At 57.3% G+C, this 20,585-nt stretch overlaps 2 protein-coding genes across 11 annotated transcripts; one reads left to right on the forward strand and one right to left on the reverse strand.

The window, feature by feature from the left end:
* The first annotated feature begins 12 nt into the window (after positions 1-12).
* PGGHG (protein-glucosylgalactosylhydroxylysine glucosidase) lies at positions 13-20,549 on the forward strand. 10 transcript variants are annotated; one of them, XM_087739190.1, is made up of 18 exons: positions 13-725; positions 1,624-2,213; positions 2,313-3,776; positions 4,387-4,479; positions 5,550-5,817; positions 6,355-6,565; positions 7,121-7,556; positions 8,615-8,734; positions 8,932-9,063; positions 9,391-9,502; positions 10,701-10,773; positions 11,281-11,417; positions 12,241-12,374; positions 12,649-12,744; positions 13,234-13,331; positions 15,898-16,112; positions 16,215-16,354; positions 20,473-20,549. In XM_087739190.1, exons 5-17 carry the CDS (start codon positions 5,565-5,567, stop codon positions 16,277-16,279), a joined length of 2,082 nt encoding a protein of 693 aa, XP_087595316.1. In that variant the 5' UTR covers positions 13-725; positions 1,624-2,213; positions 2,313-3,776; positions 4,387-4,479; positions 5,550-5,564; the 3' UTR covers positions 16,280-16,354; positions 20,473-20,549. The 10 variants fall into 10 exon arrangements, with proteins under 10 accessions (XP_087595316.1, XP_087595308.1, XP_087595336.1 ...); XM_087739182.1 differs by having other exon boundaries at positions 1,624-1,758; positions 2,076-3,776; XM_087739200.1 differs by lacking the exon at positions 13-725 and having other exon boundaries at positions 2,164-2,213; positions 2,309-3,776.
* IFITM5 (interferon induced transmembrane protein 5) lies at positions 16,361-20,479 on the reverse strand. The gene is made up of 2 exons (XM_009463640.2): positions 19,651-20,479; positions 16,361-18,993 (listed from the first exon to the last, which is right to left on the reverse strand). Exons 1-2 carry the CDS (start codon positions 19,825-19,827, stop codon positions 18,775-18,777), a joined length of 396 nt encoding a protein of 131 aa, XP_009461915.1. The 5' UTR covers positions 19,828-20,479; the 3' UTR covers positions 16,361-18,774.
* Positions 20,550-20,585: the final 36 nt, after the last annotated feature.

Genomic DNA, 20,585 nt, shown 5'->3' on the forward strand with positions numbered 1-20,585 from the left:
CTCTTCTCTCAGGCTTTTTAAAATTTATAGCATTCAAAGCATAACGTGCTCTTTTGTAAGCTGTTGCAGACGTGGTGCCTGATCTTCTCTCTCTGACCACAGTGAGCAGCACCTTGCCCATCCCGGCCGTGGCGGTGGCTTCTCCATCTTTTGCTGCTCCGTGTTTGCGCAGGCTCAGACCCGCGTACGCGGTGGTGTCTGTCCAGCAACCTGTCGGCCACCGACCGTCCGAGGTGCTGACAGCTCTGCTGTGCCAGTGTTTGATCCAGCGGGGCTGGAGTTTGCAAAAGCAACTTCCAACTTGCCCCAGCCTCGAGCAGAAGTGGCTGAAAGCCTTGAGCCTGGGTCTTGTTCCTCTGATATGTGGATGCTTGTCCACGGGAGAAGCAGTGCCCTTTTCAACTCCAACACGTGCCTGCTTCGCTGAATAGCCCGGCTTTGTCCTTCTCTCCCTTAAAGTCAGCTCTGCAGAAAGTTTGCCAGGACTTGTACGGACCTGCTGAGTTCTCCTTCCCCGAGTCGGGGATGCCACCTTCCTCTCCCTGACTCTCCTTGCAGCTCCTGGGGCTTCATGGTCGCGGCAGGCTCTTCTGCGGGATGAAGCCGGGTCTTGTCTTTAGAAGGAGGTCGGAGCTCTTTTCCCAGAAGAACCGTCTCAGGAAGGTGCAGGTTTTTACCTTAAAGCGGCACGATGGGCTGCACGGGCCGTGGCTGGTCAAGCACAGGTTTGTTGACGAAAGATGACTGCTGGAATTTAAAAGCAGTAGCAGAATCCTCTTACCTTGTATCTGCTGCTTGCAGCTGGCTTTCCAAAGGATTTCCCTTTGATTCCCTGCTCGTCAGAGCCTTTTTCCAACCAGCGGGCAGTCGGCAATCTGTGCAGCAGACTGAGCTGGGGGATGGAGCCTCCGGCAGCAACGAGTTTTCTTTTGCGCAGTTCCACAAAACGCCTGCCTCTGAGAAAGGGGAAGGAACGAGGGACCTCGAGGAACCCCCCCAGATGGCACCTCACACATCTGCCTCCCCCTTAGCCTTGGGTGGTTTTCTAGCGCAAGCCCGTGTTCTGCTGTGCCTCTTTGTGCTGCTGCTGGTGCTGGCGCTGCTGACCTGCCTGTCCTTGGGAGCAGCTCTTCCTTCTCCTTCTCGGGGAGAAGCACCCAGGCACAGCCACCTCCCTCCCTGTCTCACCCCGGCTGCTTGCGGGCTGTGGGCGCCTCTAGCTCTGTTTCTATCCGTCTAGACCAAATGCTAGAGAAGGACCTTTCTGCTCGGGGAACTGCTCAGGCGAGGGCGGCAGTGCCCCTCTGCCGCTCGCTAGCACCGACGCAGGCATCTCAAACCCCCTCTTGCCGCCGACCCTCGCGTTTTAGGGTGCAAAGGAGTGGGAGCGTCCCCGTGCCTCGCTCCCTTCCTGAAAGCCTGCTGAGGAACCTCTTTTGCTCCTGTAGCTGCTTGTCTCTGGCAAAAGCTCGCGCTGAGGAGCGTTGCTGGGCTTAATGGGGTGACAGCACGAGTGGCCACGTCGACCCGGGGCAGCTGTGAAAGGCTTGGCTGTGTTTTCTGTGAATAGGAGGAGGGGAAGCTTGCTGAGGAGTAAAGCCTTGCCAATTTTGTTTTGAACAGGAGCTAAAGAAAAGGACCGATTAAAATCCTGGGGAAACAGCTGGTGGTAAAGATGTGGTCAACGGAGTTCCCCTGAAATTCTTAGAGAAACTTGCCTGTGCTGTGACTTCTCCAGGAGAAAATCATATCGTGCAGGTGAATAAGGAAAAAAAGGCCTTCAGAAACCCCCCACCCCGGAGCCTCGCTGGGCTCCCCGCTCCGAGGCGTGCGGGGGAGCCCGCCGCTCGCTGCGGCTTGGACGCGTTCGCCTCTGCCGCAGGCTCAGCCCATGCCTGAGACCAGCCGGTGGCCGTGGAGATTAAAGACAAGACTAAATTAAACTTGCTGTGGCAAGGTGTGGGTTTAGATCCCTGAATACGAAAGGAGTAGAGCTGGGAGCAAACATTAACGGTTGGGCTCTGCCCTTCCCCGCCTGTCGGGGTTTCTCCAAGGCGTCTCTCGGGTATCTGCAGCAATAGGGCTGATCCCGCACGGCTCTGCCATGCAGAGAGCATCCGCCGCTCCGGCTGCGTTCCTGGGAAGCTGGTGAGGAGAGGACCGGGAGCAGCTGACACAGGAGAGCTCTTTGACCCTTTCCACCTCTCGTTTTGGTAAGGAAGGCGTGCAGCAGCTCTTTTTTTTAACCCGGATACCCTTGCTGGCCGCCTCCTTTTCCTCAGCTTCCTCCCTGGGTGTTTTTTGGCAGGAAGGCCGCTCCAGGACACGTTACCGTGTGTGCCCATGGAAAACCTTCCCTTCGGTCCTGTTTAGCATGGCTGGACCCGGAGGCAGGACAAACACCACGGCCTTTATCTGTGCCCCCCAGTCTCTTCCCCACAAGCTGACGCCACCTTTCCAGCGCGTTCCTCCTGACTCAGTCGATGGCCGTAGCTGTTCTCCTGGGGGCTGGCAGTGGCGGGCTTGAGGCTGAATCCGGAGGGGCTCGTCCCGCCTTGCTCCGGAGGAGGCGGTGAGGAGCTTTCGCCTTCCCCAGGCAGCAGCCAGCAGCGAGACGCGGTGTCCTTCGCTGCTCCTGGACTGAGCGGACACGTTTTGCTTCCTTAACGCTGATGGCAGCTTTGCTCGAGTCGGACGTGGCTTTTCTGTGGATTTACGGAGAGGAGAACAGATGTGTAGTATCCATCCTGTAAACGCTGGGTTGTTCCATACGGTAATCCTCCGCTCTGAGCAGCAGGGCAGAGGCAGTAGGTTGGTGAGAGGCACGGCATCTGGCTGCGGTGCTCTCCGCGTCTCCCCTGCTCCATGAGGGCAGGACCGTAGATCCTCCTGCTAAGAGAGGGTGGTTTCTACAAGGACCAAACGTGCTGCACAGGGACGGGCAGGACAGAGGAACCGCTGATGCGATGGCCCTCCGACACCTGAGGGACACGGGCGGTGCTCGATGGGGGCTGAGCAGGGAACCTTGAAGATGCTCCCGCTGCAGGAGTGTGAGGGCTGACGAGCAAAAGCTGGGGCTGCCCCACGCTTGGGCTGAGCCCGGAGATGGTCACAGTGTGGGGAAGGGAGCAGGAAAGGCTTTGAGACAGAGGAGATGTAGGATCGAGTAGCAGGTGGATCTGGGAGCCTCCATCTTCTAGTGAGTGTTGCCAAGGGAGCTGGAGGCATGTCTGGGATCCAGGGGGAATATTCCTTTAGATCCACAATAACTCGCTCCCCCTGCCCTTCCCCGAGCTTGGGTTTGCAAGGCAATGCTGCTGTGCTGTGCCGTACTCGCCGTGTCTGATGGGGGGTGAGTGTCGACGGAGAGGCCGTCGCCGCCCGTTGCTGAAGGGCATGGCATGGCGTGGGGTGGATTTGGGCCGTTGCGTTCAACAGTAATGGGAGCTGCTTCTTGGCTCGCCTGCGACACAAGGCAGCCGGAGCTCTGCCAGCTCCAAAAGAGGTCCGCAGGGAAGCGGACAGCTTGAGCCTTTGCCGCGCTCAGAGGACATGCGCCCAGCACCGTGACTGCCAGCTGTCTCGGGGACTCGCACCGGTCACGCTCGGTCACAGATCTCTGCGGAGAACCGCGTTGCAGCGAGGCGAGAGCCGGGGCACGGGCACGCCGGGGCGGAGAGCTGGCTGGGGCCGGGTGCCGCGGCCAAGGCGGTGCGGCCCTGGTGCGTGGCGGAGCTCAGCCCGGGAAGGGCGGGCACCTCGCTGTGTAATGGCAGGTGAGCTGGGGCAGCGTGGTAAAACGCGGCTCTGACTGTAACCGGGCTTTAGAAGCGGTAGGAGATGTCAGGGGCTGGGAGAAGCGGGGCTGGGTGCCAGCGGTGCCCTGCGGCACGGAGGTCGGGGCGGGATGCCCGCCAGCACCGGTGCTGCGTCCGGAAAAGCGCGCTGCGCTGCGGGCAGAGGGCTCACGGGGAGGAAGCCGGGAAAAGCGCGCCAAAACCGAGGCCCGCATCCGTTCTCTCCGAAAGCGGGCGAGGGAAGAGGTTAGAGCGCGGCTGGGGACAAAGGGCGGCTATGGCACGTAGCTCCTGCTGCGGAGGCGCGCGTGCCGCTCCCCTGCGCGCCGGCTGGGGCGCAGCCGCGGCTCTCCACCCAGGCCGTGGCTGCATTTCTCGGGCAGCTTTTAGACTATAAATCAGCGGAGAGTGGTTTTTCTCTCTCAGTTCCTCCTTCCCCGGAGCACAGGGCAGCCCCGGGATCTCCGCGCTCCCTGCTGTAGGCAATGAGCTCATCTGGGCAAACACCTGCATGTCAAGGTTTATTTATTTTTTTATTATTATTATTTTTTTAAGAAGGGGGAAAAAAGTGGTTTCCTTCCTTCCTCAGCTGGGTAACTTCCGTCCTGCCCCCTGCACGGGTGCCCCGCGGCAGCCGCCTCCGCCTGCGTGGCCAGAGCTCACGCTCAGCCCCGGACCAAAGGCAAGACCTAACCTCCTCGCTTTCCGCACCCCTTTTGCTTTTGTTTTGTTTTTTAACTTCCCTGAAGGCAGGAGGAGGATTTTTCTCACAATTCAATCTTGGGCGCTGCCTGGCGTGCGGAAGCCGAGCCGTCCCCGAGAGCTGCCAGCAGCCAGCCGCTGTCGGGGGGGGATTTTGGGGACTGCGGGCCTGGCTGGACGTGCTCCTGCTGCTCTCGGGCCGCCCCAGCTGCCTTTCCAGTGCCTGACTTTATCATTTCTGTATCATTCTAGTGCTTAGCACTGTCAGGCGCCAGCCACAGCTCCCTTTTGTAAGCTGCTGTTTATATGTGTCTGTCTGTGTATGTCTTTAATATATTTTTATACATACGTTCTATATAAATATATCTCTATGTGTTTGTATATATCAATGAAATAAAAAGCTACTACCCCAGCAAGCCAGTAACTGAAGCTGAGATAGAGATGCAGGAGTGAGGGGGAGCACAGGGGTCCAGTGAGCTGGGAGACGGGGAGCTGCTGAGGCCGCAGAAGGGTATTTAATAGTGTCACGGAACAGCGTTGGGAGGAAGAGGAGGAAAGAAGAGGAAAGTGGCTGGCTTGTACTGGGAGAAACTGGTGAGATCTTGCCACAGAGAGGGCGGCAGCAGAGAAAGGGGGGGGAATCGGAGACATGAAAAGGCGATGGGTCGGTGCGGTTTGGGTGAGCCGGAGGAGCTGCCTCGCTTGGCTGGGAGACGGCTGGAGCCGAGAGGGAGCAAGGGAAGCTGCAAAAGGGGAGATGAGCCCGGGCGGAGGAGAGCCGCCCCAGGCGCTGGGAGGAAAGCTGGGATGGAGGGAAACTGCTGGTAGAGGTGGTGATCAGAAGGGAGACCGAAAGAAACGGAGACCCTAGGAACGTCATGGGGCAGGTGAGCAGCCAGCCTTGCCGCTGACCGGGGTCTTACAAGAAGGTTGCAGAGAGGGAAGCAGCTTGCAGCCCCTGCTTTTGGCTGGCGTCCTACACGGCCACGCTCAGCCTGCCCCAGCTCTGTCCGTTCAACCCTTGTACCTGACTCTGTTGTTGTTCTGCAGCTCGGGTTGGTAAAAATGGCTGATGGCAAAGAGGACCCTGCCGTGTTCACCTCCGCTTCCCTGCCCTCGGACCCGCGGCTGCTGGCTACGGTGACTAATGCTTACCTGGGCACCCGCGTGTACCGGGACATCCTCCACGTCAACGGCGTGTACAACGGGGCGGTGGGAGACACGCACCGTGCCGACATCCCCAGCCCCGTCAACGTTAGGATGATGGTGCCCGGTGCAGACAGCCTGGCTGAGACCTTCACCTTGAACACCCGGACGGGTAAAGAGCAGAGCACGGGCAGGAATCTCCCTGTCCTGCTGCCTCCTTTCAGATCCCCACCTTGGGCACCCATCGTTCTTTTCCTCTAACTGCTGGTGACCCTCTTCTGGAAGTTGAAAGTCTCTTTGCCTGTGTTGCCTCTTCCACAAGGTCACGTCTGTCTTCTCCCCATTCTCCGTTCACCTGCGGGGGGGTGTTCTTCTGAAGCCGTGTTGGAGCAAGCGGAAAATTCCCCTTTCTTGTGAGAATCAGAGCGATTTTCAGGCTGTATCTCAGTCCCCGCTGGAGCCAGGCTCGGCAAACAGTGTTTAATCATGAAGCCTAGTAAAATGTTTTATAGCACAAATCATTTCTCAGTGGCTTGGCCAGAGTCAGTGTTAACAGTGTTGTCCAGACAAAAGCTGTGTTTGGATCTGGACCTGGGAAAGGCAGTTCCTGGTTCCTACTGGTAAAGTAGATAGGGCAGAAGTGGGAGTCCGGGCCAGAACATCAGGAGCTGATGGTTCAAAAGGCTGATGGCTCTCGCTGTGGTTACAGGAACCTTCAGCCATGTGCTTCGGTCAACTGATTTTACAGCCACCCATCAGATCTATGCTCACCATTCCCTTGTCCACTTGATGGCCTTCAGCATCTCCATCCGACGATCAGCTCACACCACCCAACCCATCGCGGTCCAGCTCCAGACGCCTTTTGTGCCAAAGAGCCAGGACTTGGACCTGACCCAGGGACCGGACTTCCAGGGAGCACAGTGAGTTTTGATCACGGGGGGACCTTGCCCTGAGTATGTCCTTCATGGGCTGTTGCACGTTGCCCTGCTCACCTTTAGGAAACTGCAAAAGTAAGGCTAGAGCTAGACTGAAATGGTAAGTAGCGTGGAGGCTTGTGCAAACCTGCTTCCTCTTGGCAGGTATATTAAAAAAAAACCCAAAATTAAGTATAGAAACGTTTTTATTCGTTGTAACTCCAGAATTATTACTTACACTGACATGTAAAACAGCAACGAAGGCCCCAGGGACTAGATGTGATTACAAAGAAATGAGTTTGGGGAAGACAGGGAGTTTGGAGGAGATGACCTCTAAACATGGCTTGCTGGGATTGGGGACCAGTTGTAAGGAATTTCAGGCTCCCGCGCTTTGGGGGTGGGACGGCAGCTGAGCTGAAGCGTGGGGACGAGGGGGCTTCCATCCTAGGTGGGAACGGGAGCCTGATGCTCAGCTGCTGGGGAGGTCTCTGCCTGGATGGACGTGCCCAGAGTCCCACCTGCTCCGCTCTCCCTTTCCCCGTCGCTTGCCCTCTCCTGCAGCTACGTCTACGGGAGGACGCTGGTTCCCGAGGTGGAGGGGGGACCCCGTCCCACAGTTCACATGCTCTGGACTCCCGTGCCGGAAGCCTTGACGTTGCGCGGGGAGGAGCCGGAGCAATCCTGGGAGTTCCTGACGGCCGTGGCCGAGAGCGAAGAGGAGACGAAGAGGAGCTACAGCGAAGGGCTGGCCCTCATTGCTGCTGGCTCCCTGCACTCCTCCCACGTCCACGCGTGGGCCACGCTGTGGCGAGGCTGCTGCATAGACCTGGATGGACCTCTGCCGTTGAGGCAGGCCCTCTACGGGTGTCTCTACTACCTGCTGAGCGCCCTCCCACCCCCGGGGAACCTGGGCTTCCTCTTCCATGGCATCAGCCCTGGTGGCTTGTCCAACGGCACTCAGGGCGAGTGCTACTGGGGACACGTCTTCTGGGACCAGGTGGGTGGAGGCCATGCTAGCTGGTAACCTGGGGGCTTTCCACAGCGCCTGGGTCGGAGGAGACTCAGCAGGAGGCTGCTGGGGGGGCCTCCTTACCCCCAAGTGGGGGTACCTTGGCACCAGCCTCTTGTGGGAAAGCATCCTCCTACTCCTTTCGTGACAGCTACCCAGACCCAGCTCGGTCCCTGGGGTAACTCATCTGGGTTGTCCTCTAACTCAAAAGCAAATTGCCTAAATCGAAGCTAGATGCCTGGGGCGGCTGTGTAGCCAGTGGGGGCGAGGAGAGACCCCGCCGCAGGGCAGCCCCCTTCCCCAGGCTGAGGTCTGGGGCTAGGACAGTTCAGGTTGCTCACCCGAGGGAGCTTCAGTGACTAGCTTAGAGCCGCCAACTTTTAGCTGTTTAAAGTGAAGCAAGTTGAAACCTGCCCTTCTCCTCCCACCTTCAGTGGCATCGGCGAGCCCTATTTTGCCTGAAGTACTGAAAACGCAGACGTGTTTTCTGTGGTGGACCCATTCAGCTTTTAAACGTAGGTTTGGTGTGTACCCAGCTGGGCTGGGTGGCTTTGCCCCAGCCAGGGGCTTAGATCTGCTCTTGGAGCAGCCACGCCAAACGGGTGCACAGCTCTGCAGCTGGATAACGATTGCATGGCGTGAGCAGGAGACACTGCTGGATGGTGTCGAGGCTCATGTGCTAAACCCAGCCTGGTCTTTCAGTGAGCAAGAGCTTCTCAGTCCTGCGGACCATGAGTCCTTTCTTCCTGGTGACGCGTGTGGTTTTGACCCTCTCCATAACCTCTGGCTTTGGAGGACTCCTGCCTCCCTTCTCTTGCGTGATGGGATTATCCTAGTGAGATACCAGAGAATAGCAGGCATGGGCAGGAATGGTCCCTTGTGGATTTATCCCGTTTAATGAGCCCAAGGGACAGCACCTTTCAGTAGTAGCAAAATCACGGTCAGAGCGTTTGGCATGGGGGCAGACTTGAAGGGTGAAACTGGTGTGAGCATTTGGGTGCCCCACCAGCCAATCCCACCATCTTGCCTTGCTTGGATGTTTCCAGGACACCTGGATGTTCCCAAACATTCTGCTGTTTTATCCTGAAGCTGCCCGAGCCATCCTGGAGTACCGGATTCGCACGCTGGAAGGAGCCTTGTGCAACGCACAGGAGCACGGCTACAAGGTGGGGACAGAGATGTTGGGCGGAGGGCAATGCAGCCCAGCCACCGTCACCCAGGAGGGCAGCGCGGCGTTGCCCTTCCTCTCTGGCTCTGGTTTTAGCCAGGGGCTGTGAGCAGGGCATTGCCTGCAGGTGGTGGACTGGGGAGAGCATCTCAAGATGTTGTGCTCAGCAGCCTCGTGGATGTCTTCTCCTGGCAGGGTGCTAAGTTCCCATGGGAGAGTGCAGCCACTGGCCGGGAAGTTTGCCCCGAGGAGATCTATGGAGCCCAAGAAATCCACGTCACTGGGGACGTTCTGATGGCCTTTGAGCAGTATTATTGTACCACGCAGGTAAAGGGAACGTGTGCCACCTGGATGGCCCGGTGGCAAGGCTGCAAGGCATCTGGTGACTGTCACTGTTTCTTCCAAGAGAAACTCTGCTGCTGTCTGCTCCCGTCAGAATTGCCAGTAGCACCCCGGGGTGCCTTCTTCAGCCCTCCCTTCTCTGTCCTCGCTCCCTGTGGGCGGCTCAGCGTCCTGTTGGCTCAATCCAGGCCAGTTTTCTGACCTTTTCTCCTGCTCCATCCATCTCCTTAAAGCTTCTGTCCTCTTGCCGAGTTCAGATCTGGTTGAGGCTTCCTCAAGTCCCTGTTTGTCTCTGGCTTTGGCTCCCTCCAGGACCAGAAGCTGTTCAGGGAGGACGGAGGCTGGAAGCTGGTGGGTGCCGTGGCTCAGTACTGGTGCAGCAGGATGGTGTGGAGCGAGGAGGAGCAATGCTACCACATCAAAGGTACTTCTGTAACTGCCAGACCTGTTTGTAGGGAAGGGGATTGTGAGCAGAGGCTCGGAGCCCCTCCAGCCAGATGTGGATGGGAGTGCGCAGGCTCTTCGGTCTCCTGCCCTCTGGAATATCTCACAGCTAATGTTTGTGTCTGCGTGAACATGGGACAAGATGCTCAGCTCTCTTCCAGTGCCACAGTGTCGGTGGTTTTTTCTCTCAGCCCCTTGCCACTCATAGGACACCTCTGAATGTCTCCCTCCACGGTGGTACAAGCCGATGCCACAAGCATGGGTGCCTTCAGATCTGCTGTTGTGACTGGTGGCACTTAGGAAACAGTGCAAAGGCTTTAGAGAGGAAGGACTTATCTTTTCTAAGAGACCTGGGTTTAAATCCCCCAGGAGCCTGCAGTTTAATCCCTTGAGGGATGTCTGGTGCTGTTGGTGCTGAACAAGTACAGCCGCTGATATGTCTGGCAGGGCAAAGCGGCTCTCGGCAGGCAGCAATCCTGCTGAAGCACGTTATGTTAACGAGTGCAAGCTACCACTGATGGGCTGCTTCTGAAAGGGGACGCTGGGGAAGAAAACGAGAAGTGAAGGAGAGGTGTTTGTGGGAGGAGGGTCTGGAGGAGAAGGCTGGATTAGAGCCAAGGAGTCCCGATGAAACTGGGGCGATCGGAGCTAGAAGAGCCCCTGGAGTTGCTGCAGGCTGGCTCTTGGTGCGAAGATCTTTGGAGACAGCCCCAGTGCCCCCAGAGGAGTCACATATTTAAATGTCTGTTTTCACATTTCTCTTGGGAAGTGGCTCTCTCTCCTCCTCGGGACAATCTGCACGAAAGCAGCAGCAAAGGAAGGAGCTGAGCTTGTAGCTAGGGTAAGGTTTAATGACTTGATCAACTTGATTGAATGACTTGAAGGTCACCTTGCCTGTGAAGCGAGGGGGATGCCCTCAGGCTGAGGTATCTGCTGCCCATCAGCCGAAGCTGTAAGCCAGGTTGTCTCTCTTTCGCAACAAGCACCGCTTAGTTCTCCTCCATTGAGTGTTGCACCGAGATCGCTGTGGGACCCTGCCCGGAGCAGAGAGGCGACACCTCGCCGCACAGGCGGGCATCGCTGCCATGGGAGGGGTCCCCTTCCCCGAGGAGGGGCACAAAGCCATGCCAAACCTCAGGTCTGCTGCGGTGTGAAGTGTCCCCTTCCTCTTCCTCCAGGTGTCATGCCTCCAGACGAGTATCATTACCAGGTTGATAACTCTGTTTACACCAACGCCGTGGCCCAGCGCAGGTAACACGCATGCCTTCTTGAAGCACTGGCCCATCTCTTCTTTTCTGCCTAGCAATCTGGCAGGGGCAGGAGGCAGCAGGGCTCCCGCATGGGACACACCTTGCCCCTCTTCGCATCCCTCTGCCCGAGCTGGTCTCCTTTGCCTGCCCTTGCAGGCAGCAGAAGGAAGCAGGTGGTCCCGTGGTGGTTCATCGGACCTGCTTTAGGTGTCCACATGAGACTGAGAGGCATTTCACTCCACAGGAGGGTTTCTGTCCCTGCGTTTTACGAGATGTCTATACAATTAGCCAGCTGGAGACATCTAAAGCTAGAGGAACGGGCTCGCAACTCCAGTGATAAAAGCTGTTACCCCAAGCTTAAGCTTTGACCCGTGTTCTTTCAGAGAAGCTGTTTCTTTGCAGTTATGGTTCAATTAGTTCTTTCTGTTCCCTTTCTTCTCTTCCCCTCTCCGAGGGGGTCACAGGCACCCATGCCTGACATAAAGCATTGTTCCTCACTTCTTTTCAGCTTAAATTTTGCAGCTGATGTTGCTCGGGACTTCTTGATCCCTGTGCCAGAGGAGTGGGTGGACTGTGCCAAGAAAGTCAAAGTGCCCTTTGATGCAGAGAAGAAATATCATCCCGAGTACGATGGTTACAGCCCAGGTGAGCGAAGGGGCGGCAGCAGACCTTTGAGTTGGCCACTGCTCTTGCTTTGTAAGCCTGCGAGAAGCGGGGCTCTGGCTGGTTCAAACGCGGGAACGGCAGCTGAATGGCTGGCCGAAGTAAAAACCTCTAGCGTTGCTCTCCGAGTGCAGCATTTGGGTGGCCAGTGGGGAGAGCCTGGCTTGTAGATGTTTTTTCTGCCTCTTGGCGGATCGTTTCTCACTAGCGGGCTCATAAAATTAGGGAATTTGGGAACATGGAGATTAGGAGACGACTTATAGTACTGGGCTGGAGGTGACACGGCTGGTACGAACCCACTGCTGATAGTTAGGGCTATCTTTCCAAGGTCAAGTGCCGTGCATTGCCCCTTCGGCAACCCCCGGCCCTCTGGAAGTGAAGGGGCCGGTTCCAGTGGAAAGGCATGCCCGGTTTAGTGCCCCTTTCCTCACAGTTATGGGCAGGGTAATCCGGGTGCACGGGGTCGTGGGAGCTATTCCTTTGCACCTGAAGTTTAGGTGACACCAGCCTGGGTGCCGTCACGTGAGGGCTGTGCCAGCGTCCTGCCTCGACACAGCTTCCAGCAAACACAGCACCAAGCACAGACCGTAAGCTGCTGTTCTGGTCTGCCTTTAGCCAGGCAGCAATGAGCTGTCCTCCCTGCAGCTCCGCAGCCTTGCCCCTGTTGATGTGGCGTTTGTTGTTCATAAACTTGTTATGATTCTGTCATAAACTTGTTATGATTCTGTGTGAGTCAGGTTTGTTCCTCGTATGAGTAAATAGACTCCCAGCTGGCATCCGTGGTCTGACCGGCTCCTGTCCCCAGGGGAGCCTGTGAAGCAAGCTGACGTTGTCTTGCTTGGATTCCCGCTGATGCACCCCATGAGCTCTGAAGTCCGGAGAAATGACCTGGAGATGTACGAACCTGTCACTGAGCTGGATGGGCCAGCCATGACCTGGGTAAGGAGAGGGGCGAAGCCTGCGGCGGGATTCACCCAGAAGGTGGCCGTTTCCATCCGAGTTAGTCGCTGCCGGCCCCATCCGCGGGCACGACCTGTCAGACCTGCTTTCAACTCTACGGGGCTGTGGACAGTGCAGAGGTAGAGATGTGCGCTGCAGATGCCTGCTCCGGGTCAGAGGGACGCCAGCTGCGGTGCCACCAGAAGCTTTTGTGGTATTGTCACACCCCTGGGGGAGGCAGCAGCCGGTGAAAGGCTGTTTTTCTCTCCTGCAGAGCATGTTTGCAGTGGGCTGGCTGGAGCTCAAGGAGGCGCAGAGAGCCCAGAGCCAACTGAACAAGTGTTTCAGCAACATCACGGAGCCTTTCAAGGTCAGCCGCGTGGCGTGGGTGGGTGCTTCCCCGTGACAAACGCCTCTGGTTTCCATCTTGCCTGCTCCTAAGTGCTCACATCACGCTGAGAGGCACCGCTTGGGCTGGAGCCTGTGCCGACGGCGCGTGCGGTCACTAGGTTATGGTTGCATTGAGCCAGGTGGCTGCACGCTCTCTCTTCTCTGCGTGCTTCCAAAGAGCAGTAAGGAGGCACCTGCTTCCTACCAGGCAATACAAAGCCGTGGGGCAGTATCGTGCTCACCCCAGGCTTCCTTCTGCCTGCCGGGGATGGGAAAGGGAATGGAGATGGTGGTGTTTAGAGATGTGTCAGAGCCCACCCACCGCCTCACGCCAGGACGGCAGCAGGGCACGGTCACTGCAACACCCCACATATGTGACAGTGACGATGATAAGCATATTCAAATCCATGAAACTGTATGAAGAGTCCCAGTGCGACTGCTGAGTCATTTCTTTCTCTTGCTGGAGCAGGTCTGGGTGGAGAACTCGGATGGGTCAGGAGCTGTGAACTTCTTGACGGGGATGGGCGGATTCTTGCAAGCTGTCCTCTTTGGCTACACAGGGTTCAGGTGAGACCTATGTTACGTTGCATTTCATTTCTAAGGAGCTACATGTCACTTGAAACCTTCCTGTTTAGCTGGAGCAATGTGGTTTTGCTCATGAAAAAGAAAGGAACTTGCAGCATCCAGAATATCCTCCAAAGCTCCCAGCAGGTAACGAACAAACAGGAGCATTAACGATCCCAGATGAACTGTGGATACTGGGGACAGTTAGTCACTGGTGGAGAGCAGGGTGGAGTTACCAGAAATGATAAGCTTTGGTCCATTTCTCCTCCAGCTACATCAGTGTTGAAAGCCATTGGCTTCAAAAGGAGGCAAAGCTAAGCCAGCACTGAGCTCTCCAACACTAGTTGCCACCCTGGGTGAAGAGGGCCACCTCTGTGTGATCTCAGCATTGCGGCTAGCCTGGATCATTTTGACGTCTGCCTATGCGAAACACATCCAGACCGGCCTACTCCGTAGGTGGTTGTAGCTTTGGTTTCTTCACTAAGTGTGGATGAAGCTTGAAGACTACGATCCACCAATTACACTGGCCTCTTGGTTAACTAATGGAAGCGAAAGTCCATACAACCACCTTGCAGGCAAATACGAGACTGCTTCTTGTTATACCTTATACACTGTGGCCTTTCTAAGGGGACCTTTGTAAATGGAGACCCCGGTCCTCCACCACCACACTGAGCTGCCGTAGGCCTATTCCTGCTTTAAAGACTGGAAACAGATTCGGAACGGGTAAGAGCCTCCCTCTGGGTCACTTGATGAGTTAGCTTCCCAAATGTGCAACTAAATGTCATTCCTGAGGTCCGTCCTCTGGCTTAGCTATAACATCATCCTATCTCCTTTGAATGCGGTGTGGAAAGACCTTCTGCGGCCCCACTGAAGCACTCTGCCATCTGCACACGTGTGGCCCTGCAAGCCTCTGTGGAGGAAAGTGCTCAGCTGGCATCGCCACAGCATTAAAATATCTTAGAAAAAAACATTAAGCTGTTCACGTAACTTCAAAGCTGTGTCTCATACCCCAAGCAGCCGGGTGGTTTCAACCCTGAAGCAACAGTCTCTTGAGTGTATTCTTAGTTTGACTGAGGACGGATCAAGCTGACAAGCCTTTTGATTTCCAGCGAAACCTTTAGCACTAACTATGTGTTTTTACTCTGTGTGTGTGGCCAGAAGCTGCTGAGAAACCCACCAGTTTCTTGGTGGAGCTGGGTGTGAGCTACCATATTCCCAGCTGAAAACCGTAATCTCAGCTTTTGCGAGGCTCGAAGGTCTTCAGATGCTGTGTGTGTCAGGTTGGGCCCCTCTCGGCACAGGCTCAAGCCACAGGCTTTGGGGCTCCAGCCAAACTTCTACAGATGTTGAGATGACATTCATGCAGCCCTCAAGCCTGCGCTCTTGCCTTGCCTGTTGTAAACCACGGACCCCGGCTGGTGCGCTGGCCTGCTGCTGAGGCTCTCCGGTCTCTTGAGCCTCTCTTGAGTCCTCTCCAGTCCATTGAGCCCTCTCAACAGACTGGAGATGATGGTTAAGAGCTCTCACGTGTCAAGATTTGAGTAGGAGGTAACAGTGACCATTGTTTTTTCTCATCCAAAGCCAAAACACACAAATGGGCTCTGTCTGACTTTGGGTAAGGGCTTGGAGAAAGGACTCGAGCCGTTTGCTTGATTTTTATCTTTTGGTGAAGGAGCACATATAGTGCTGAGTTTAAAGCCCTTCCAACCGGCAGGAGTGGGAGCTGATGCGGGTTTCTGAACGTCACCTCGCTGACTCACCCAGAGGGAAAGTAAAAACCGAGCTGTGCAGACGCATCTTTGTGAGATGGCAAATTACAGAGGAGAGGGGCAGGGCTAGCAGTCAGGCGTGTCTTGCCATTTAATTGAGCAGAGCAGCACTTTCGGGGGCATCTCCACCAGGCGTGAGGTGAGCTCCCGTCTCCTCACCACTGTCGTGTAGCTTTCAGAGCAACGGCAGATGAGAACGGATACTTGCTGCTAGGTACTTTGGCTGAAGCTGAACTTGCATCCTAAAAAATCCCAGCTACAGCCATCTCCTGAGCTCCTCACGTGGCTGGAGCTCAGTTCCAGCACATGGCCCAGAGCCTGCGCCCGCAGGTTCGTGTGACCAGACTTCAATGGCAATTCCTGCTTGGGGTCCGTGGCCACCGCTGCTCGTTCCTGTGCCCTCTTCCCTTCCCCATCTCAGAGCAGGGTAGTCCTGAAATTTTGCCAGCGTAGCAGCTGATGAAGCCACCCTCTGAACATGAGTGAGGAACTGAGCTGCCTTAAAAAAAGAAATATTTTTTTCTGAACTGAAAGAGGGCCAGGAATGCCTTAGGGTGCTGGGCTGCGAAATCATGACGCAAGTAGCTCTTCACCAGACGCTTCATCAGTGTCTTCGGGATTTGCCAGGAGATCCTCGGGATACACCAAGGACTCCTCCTGCCCGCAGACGCACGGAGTGACGGGGGGGGCCTCTGGGATGTGCGAGGCTGTGCTGTCTGGGGAGGTGGCCGACCCTGCGAAGCTGCCTTGCCTTGTGGCCACCCTTTGCTCCCACCGCTGACCTGCTCCTGCCTTCCCAGGATCACAAAGACCAGCCTCCGCTTCGACCCTGTTCTTCCCGATGACATCAACAAGTTGAAAGTCACCGGCGTCTCCTACTTCGGCAACAAACTGAAGTTCACCATCACCAAAGAAGAGATCAGGATCAAAGTGACCGAGCCTCCCCGGGCCCCTCCGGCATCTCCCCTGGAAGCTGTGCTGGAGGAGTCGGGGCAGCGGTTCCCCCTGCGTGAAGGTACGGCGTCACCGCCTAAAACAAAGGGCTCGGTTGCCTAAAACAGAGACAAGCTGGGGAGAAGCCATTCCCGTATCTCACACAGGTTGGTTTTTGTTGTAGGGCAGAGCGTCTCTTTCGCCATGGCGGCCGGCTGGATTCAGAGATCATCCACCAAGGCGTTTTAAACCTCGGTTGATCTGGGTTTTACCCAGCAAAGCAGCAGAAACGAGTTGAAGAGCAGATGCTGGCAGAGGGGGAAGGTAACGGTGGGGTGGAAGGCGGGGGTGCCAGCCTGCCCCATACACCCTTTGCCCCCGGGGGACCCTGCGTGCCGTCTTTCTTTGTGGCCCCGGGGAGGGGTGGCGGGCTGAGAGCTCTCACCGTGGCTGGGGTGGCAGCAGCTCCCCGAGCGATGCTGAGCACCCTTGTCTATGCTGGGGGGCACTGAGACCATGAACTCCCGTTCACCTGCCTTCAACACCTCTCACTTAGCAGAGGAGACAAAATGAAGCCTGAAAGTGACTGTTTTAAATGAGTTTTCTAAACACCCGTGACTTGTTTATGCTTTAAACCTCTGCATTTATAGGGGTGCCCCTAGCTGATAAATCTGTATTTAGTCCAGCCTGTACGTGTGCTGCCTCCCAGCTGCTCCAGCACGTCCTGGCTCGGTCCTTGCCTTTTCCCGGCCGCCTGCCTTGCTCAGGGGGCTCAAGGGGCTGTGGAGACTCGGCCTCCACTGTTTCACCACATCACCCCTGCCCGCCAGCGCCCAAAAAGCGGAGGATCCCTGGGCTGCAGCGCACGGCTGCCTCTGGGGTTTCAATACAGCGAGCGACCAGGCCCCCCAGCTCCTGCTGAGCCCCTCATGAGGAGCCCCGCCAAGGCAGCGCGGGGCCGCGGGCAGTGCTGCGGAGCGGACGGACGGAAGGCTGGGGCTGAGCGTTATTTTGGCACTAATATCAGTCACAAAATCCACAGCCAAAAGCATTTTAGCCCCGTTTGGGCAGCGCACGGCTCCTTTTCTTTTGAGTTTACTTGGCAAATAACATCCCTATCGTGTTTAACCCCTTATCTACATTATCATCTCTCTTTTCAAGCAGTTTTGGAACTAAAGCCCTTCTAACTTGATGTTTGAAGGGCTATAGGAAGCTCAGGCATCAGTTATCATCAATATTATGCCAGATGACAATAAGTGCAGCATTTTTCTCGGGTCTGAGCAGAGTCCTCCTCCAGCCAGCTAGCTTCAGGGCGAGCAAAGACCTGCTGTGTGTCTGCTGAAGGCATTTTCAGTGTCCGAGAAAGCCCAGAGGGAGAGGATGGGGAGGGCTGTGGCCATGTATGCCTGCAAAGGGAGGGCTTGATACCCCCAGTACCCAGCTCTGCACCTCGCAGCATCGCCCCCTCCTGCCTCCCCCTTCCTGGGGGTGGTCGGGGTGCCCCGCTCCCCAGCCCCGTGCCTTTGCTGGAGCAGACGCGGGTCAAAGCGAGGGGCTGTCGGAGGCACTCCCTGCCCCACCGGCGTCTGCCCTCTCTAAACCAATTCCGTGGCTGAATCCCGCGGAGTTTATAAAAAGCTCTGGGGCCGCTCCCTGCCGCAGGCAGCATGTGGGAACGCTTAGGGAAGGAGGCGAAGCGACTCCCCTGCCTTATAATTACGCTGGCTCTCCTTCAGGCCTCCTCAAAAGTTACCCAACCCCTAATTAGCAGCAGTTCTCGGCAGCAGGGCAGGGCAAGCGGCCCCCTCTGTCCCCTCGCCCCCCATAACAGCCCCGTGGGCTGCATTTGGGTTTGGATTTTGATGGGGCTGGGGCTAAAGCCCGGCTCTGAGCCAGGTCCCAGGTGGCCCTAAAAGGGGGTTTCCCCCCTGAAAAAGGGATCCTTTCAGTCCAGTTTCCAAAAGGAGCTGGCTCTCTCCCGGGGAGGGCAATAGGGAGGGACAGCACAGAGCAGGGGGTTGCATCCTGCGCTCATCCCCTCTCTCCCTGCCTGGGGACCTGCTGGGGGACGTCTGCTTTACTGCAATGAGTTTACAAGTCTCGGCTGCCCTTGGAGGGGACGACATCTCATCTGCTTGAGCCTCTCCCCATGGGGCCAAGAAACTTCTCTGCTTCTTTCCCCTCCTCAGTCGCAGGTGGGGCCCCGACGGCCTGTGGCTGGTTTAGGCTGGGTGGCTCTGAGGGTCACAGAGATTATAACTTCTGGCTGCAGAGAGCACGATCAGAGCGAAAAAGCTGTGTTTATATTGTCCCTTTAGCACCCCCCCTGCACTACACACAGGCACGCAGAAGACTCGCAATGTGTGAAACAGTTTAATGCTTTAAATAGTAATCACCGAGGCTGGAGGGATGCTGTGCTCCACACGGGACAAAGGGAGTTAAAAAACCCAGGGTAAACAAAAGTGATCGAGCTGCCCCAAGAAGCGTGGCCGGGAGCCGGGGTCGGTCACCACGGGGCTGGGGGTGCTGGAGCGGGCAGGGGAGGATGAGGGGAGACGCAGCGGTGTGGGAGAGGCTGGTGGGGCTGCGTCCCCCCGGCCACCCGCTGCCTGGTCGGCGTGAAAGCTTGCGGACGTGGCCCCGGGCGGCGGCGATGGGTGGTGGCTGGGTTATGCTGGACCAGTGGTCTTTTTGGGGGGCCACCAGCAATGCGAAGGAGTTTCTACAAGCCCTTCGCCCACCGGTCACTTGTCCTCGTCATCGCTCCCGCTGAACTGGTAGGTGAAGAAGCCGACGGACTCCTGGGCGAGCTTGGAGAGGTGGACAACACCCGTGATGACCAGGGCGGCGAGCAGCAGCGGCAGCACCACGCTCCCTGCCGTGGCCAGGGCGTTGTAGCACCTGGCCTTGGAGCTGAAGCGCCGAGCGGCCTCCACGTCCCCGGCCACTTTCCGGTCCCGCGCCTGCAACAGCCGAGAGATGGGGCGGCAGTGCCCGGGCTGCCCGCGGCTCCCTCCCCGCGCCTCCTCCCAGCCTGGCTACGTGGCTTCGGCACCCTCGCAGCCCACAATTTAGCCCTCTGGGCAGTGCCGCGCCGCCAGCCGGCTCCCTGCCAGCCAAGAGGGTGGCCATCCATCCCTCCCTGCCCGCCAGCTCCGCACGCTCCTGCTCCCCCAGCCCCGCTGTCTTTGCTGCTGGGATTTTCCCTTCTGCTTCTCTCTCGCTTCTTTCAGAGCCTTGCTGGCTCCAGCCCTCACCTTCCCCCATCTCTCCTGGCCCAGTCCAGCTGGAGCTGCTCCTGCCAGAGGGCAGGTGGAGGGGCTGGGGACATCATCTAGGAATGTCCCCTCCGGCGGTGGTAGGAGGCTGTGGTGATCGAGGGGGTCTCACAGCCTTGTTAATAGGTGGCAGGAAAAGTGTGGGGGCTTTACCAGGTGATGGTGTCACCTGCCACCAGCCTTTGGGGGGTGTTGGGCTCTTGTCCCCCACCCCGGCCCTCCCAGGCAGTTATTTCAGGTGCTCCGTGTCTCCTCGGGAAGTCTGTCCCTTGGCATCAGCGCGGGGAGGGCTGCCGGCTGACCCCAAACGTTCAGCCTCCCGTCCCCACTCGGCGCCCATACCTTGACGGAGAAGGCGAGCGCCACGAAGCCGAGGCAGCAGAAGTTCATGTAGATGGTGTTGAAGATGGACCAGACGAGGTGGTCGCGGGGCAGCGGGGAGGCGCCGATGGCGGGAGACGGCTCCCGCTTGTGGGCCGGCGCGGGCAGGTAGTCCTCCCGCGGGTAGGAGGTGTCCATGGCCACGGAGAGGGGCACCCCGCGGCTCTCCTGCTCCACCAGCCTGGCTGGGGGAGCGGGGCAGGGCAGCCCCTTTATATAGTCCTTGTCCACGGTACGGCCTCGTCTCCTCTATATATAAACCCGAGAAATTACAGCCCTCCCGGCCTGTGGTTATCAGACATGCTTGGCTGGGAGCTAGGAGAAACAAACTTGGTTTTGCGAGCCTACGGGCTTTTTATACCCAGCCTTCCTCCTGCGATGAGGAGCACAGACGGCTCCAGCGTGACGGAGGGAGAGGCCGAGCGCCCCGGGAGAACTGTCGGGATGGAGCCATGGGATGACTTTGAAACCAGGTGACCGTTGCCCCGAGGGGCCGACAGGAGACAGACCCCCGGTGCCAGGGTCTCTCGCTGCGCCAGCCCGCACCAGTACCTGCAGCCCAATCCCTCCAGGTGGTCTTGGCTGGGAAGACCCCTCGTTCACAGCGCGTTTGGGCTGCCGGATGCGTTAAATGGGAATTTAATACCAAAATGTGGAAAAGCTACTTCTATGGGGCTCCCTGGAAGTGGGAGGGGATGGGGCTGCATGGTGGGATGGGGTGCATATGGCCAGAAAAACATGCGCTTTTTTTCTTTCCTTCTTCTGTTACATCTAAACTTTTAGGAAGAAACTTATCTGGGTTCTGGGCTGGAAGCGCTCCGCGCTGCGGCGGGGATGGAGGCAGAGCCGTGGAGCCAGCAGCGGGAGGAGGAGGCTGTCCTGAAGACGCGTGAGGA

This window comes from Nipponia nippon, unplaced genomic scaffold (genome assembly GCF_047370975.1).
Source record: "Nipponia nippon isolate SJK-2023a ecotype South Korea unplaced genomic scaffold, ASM4737097v1 scaffold_10, whole genome shotgun sequence".
NCBI lineage: Eukaryota > Metazoa > Chordata > Aves > Pelecaniformes > Threskiornithidae > Nipponia > Nipponia nippon.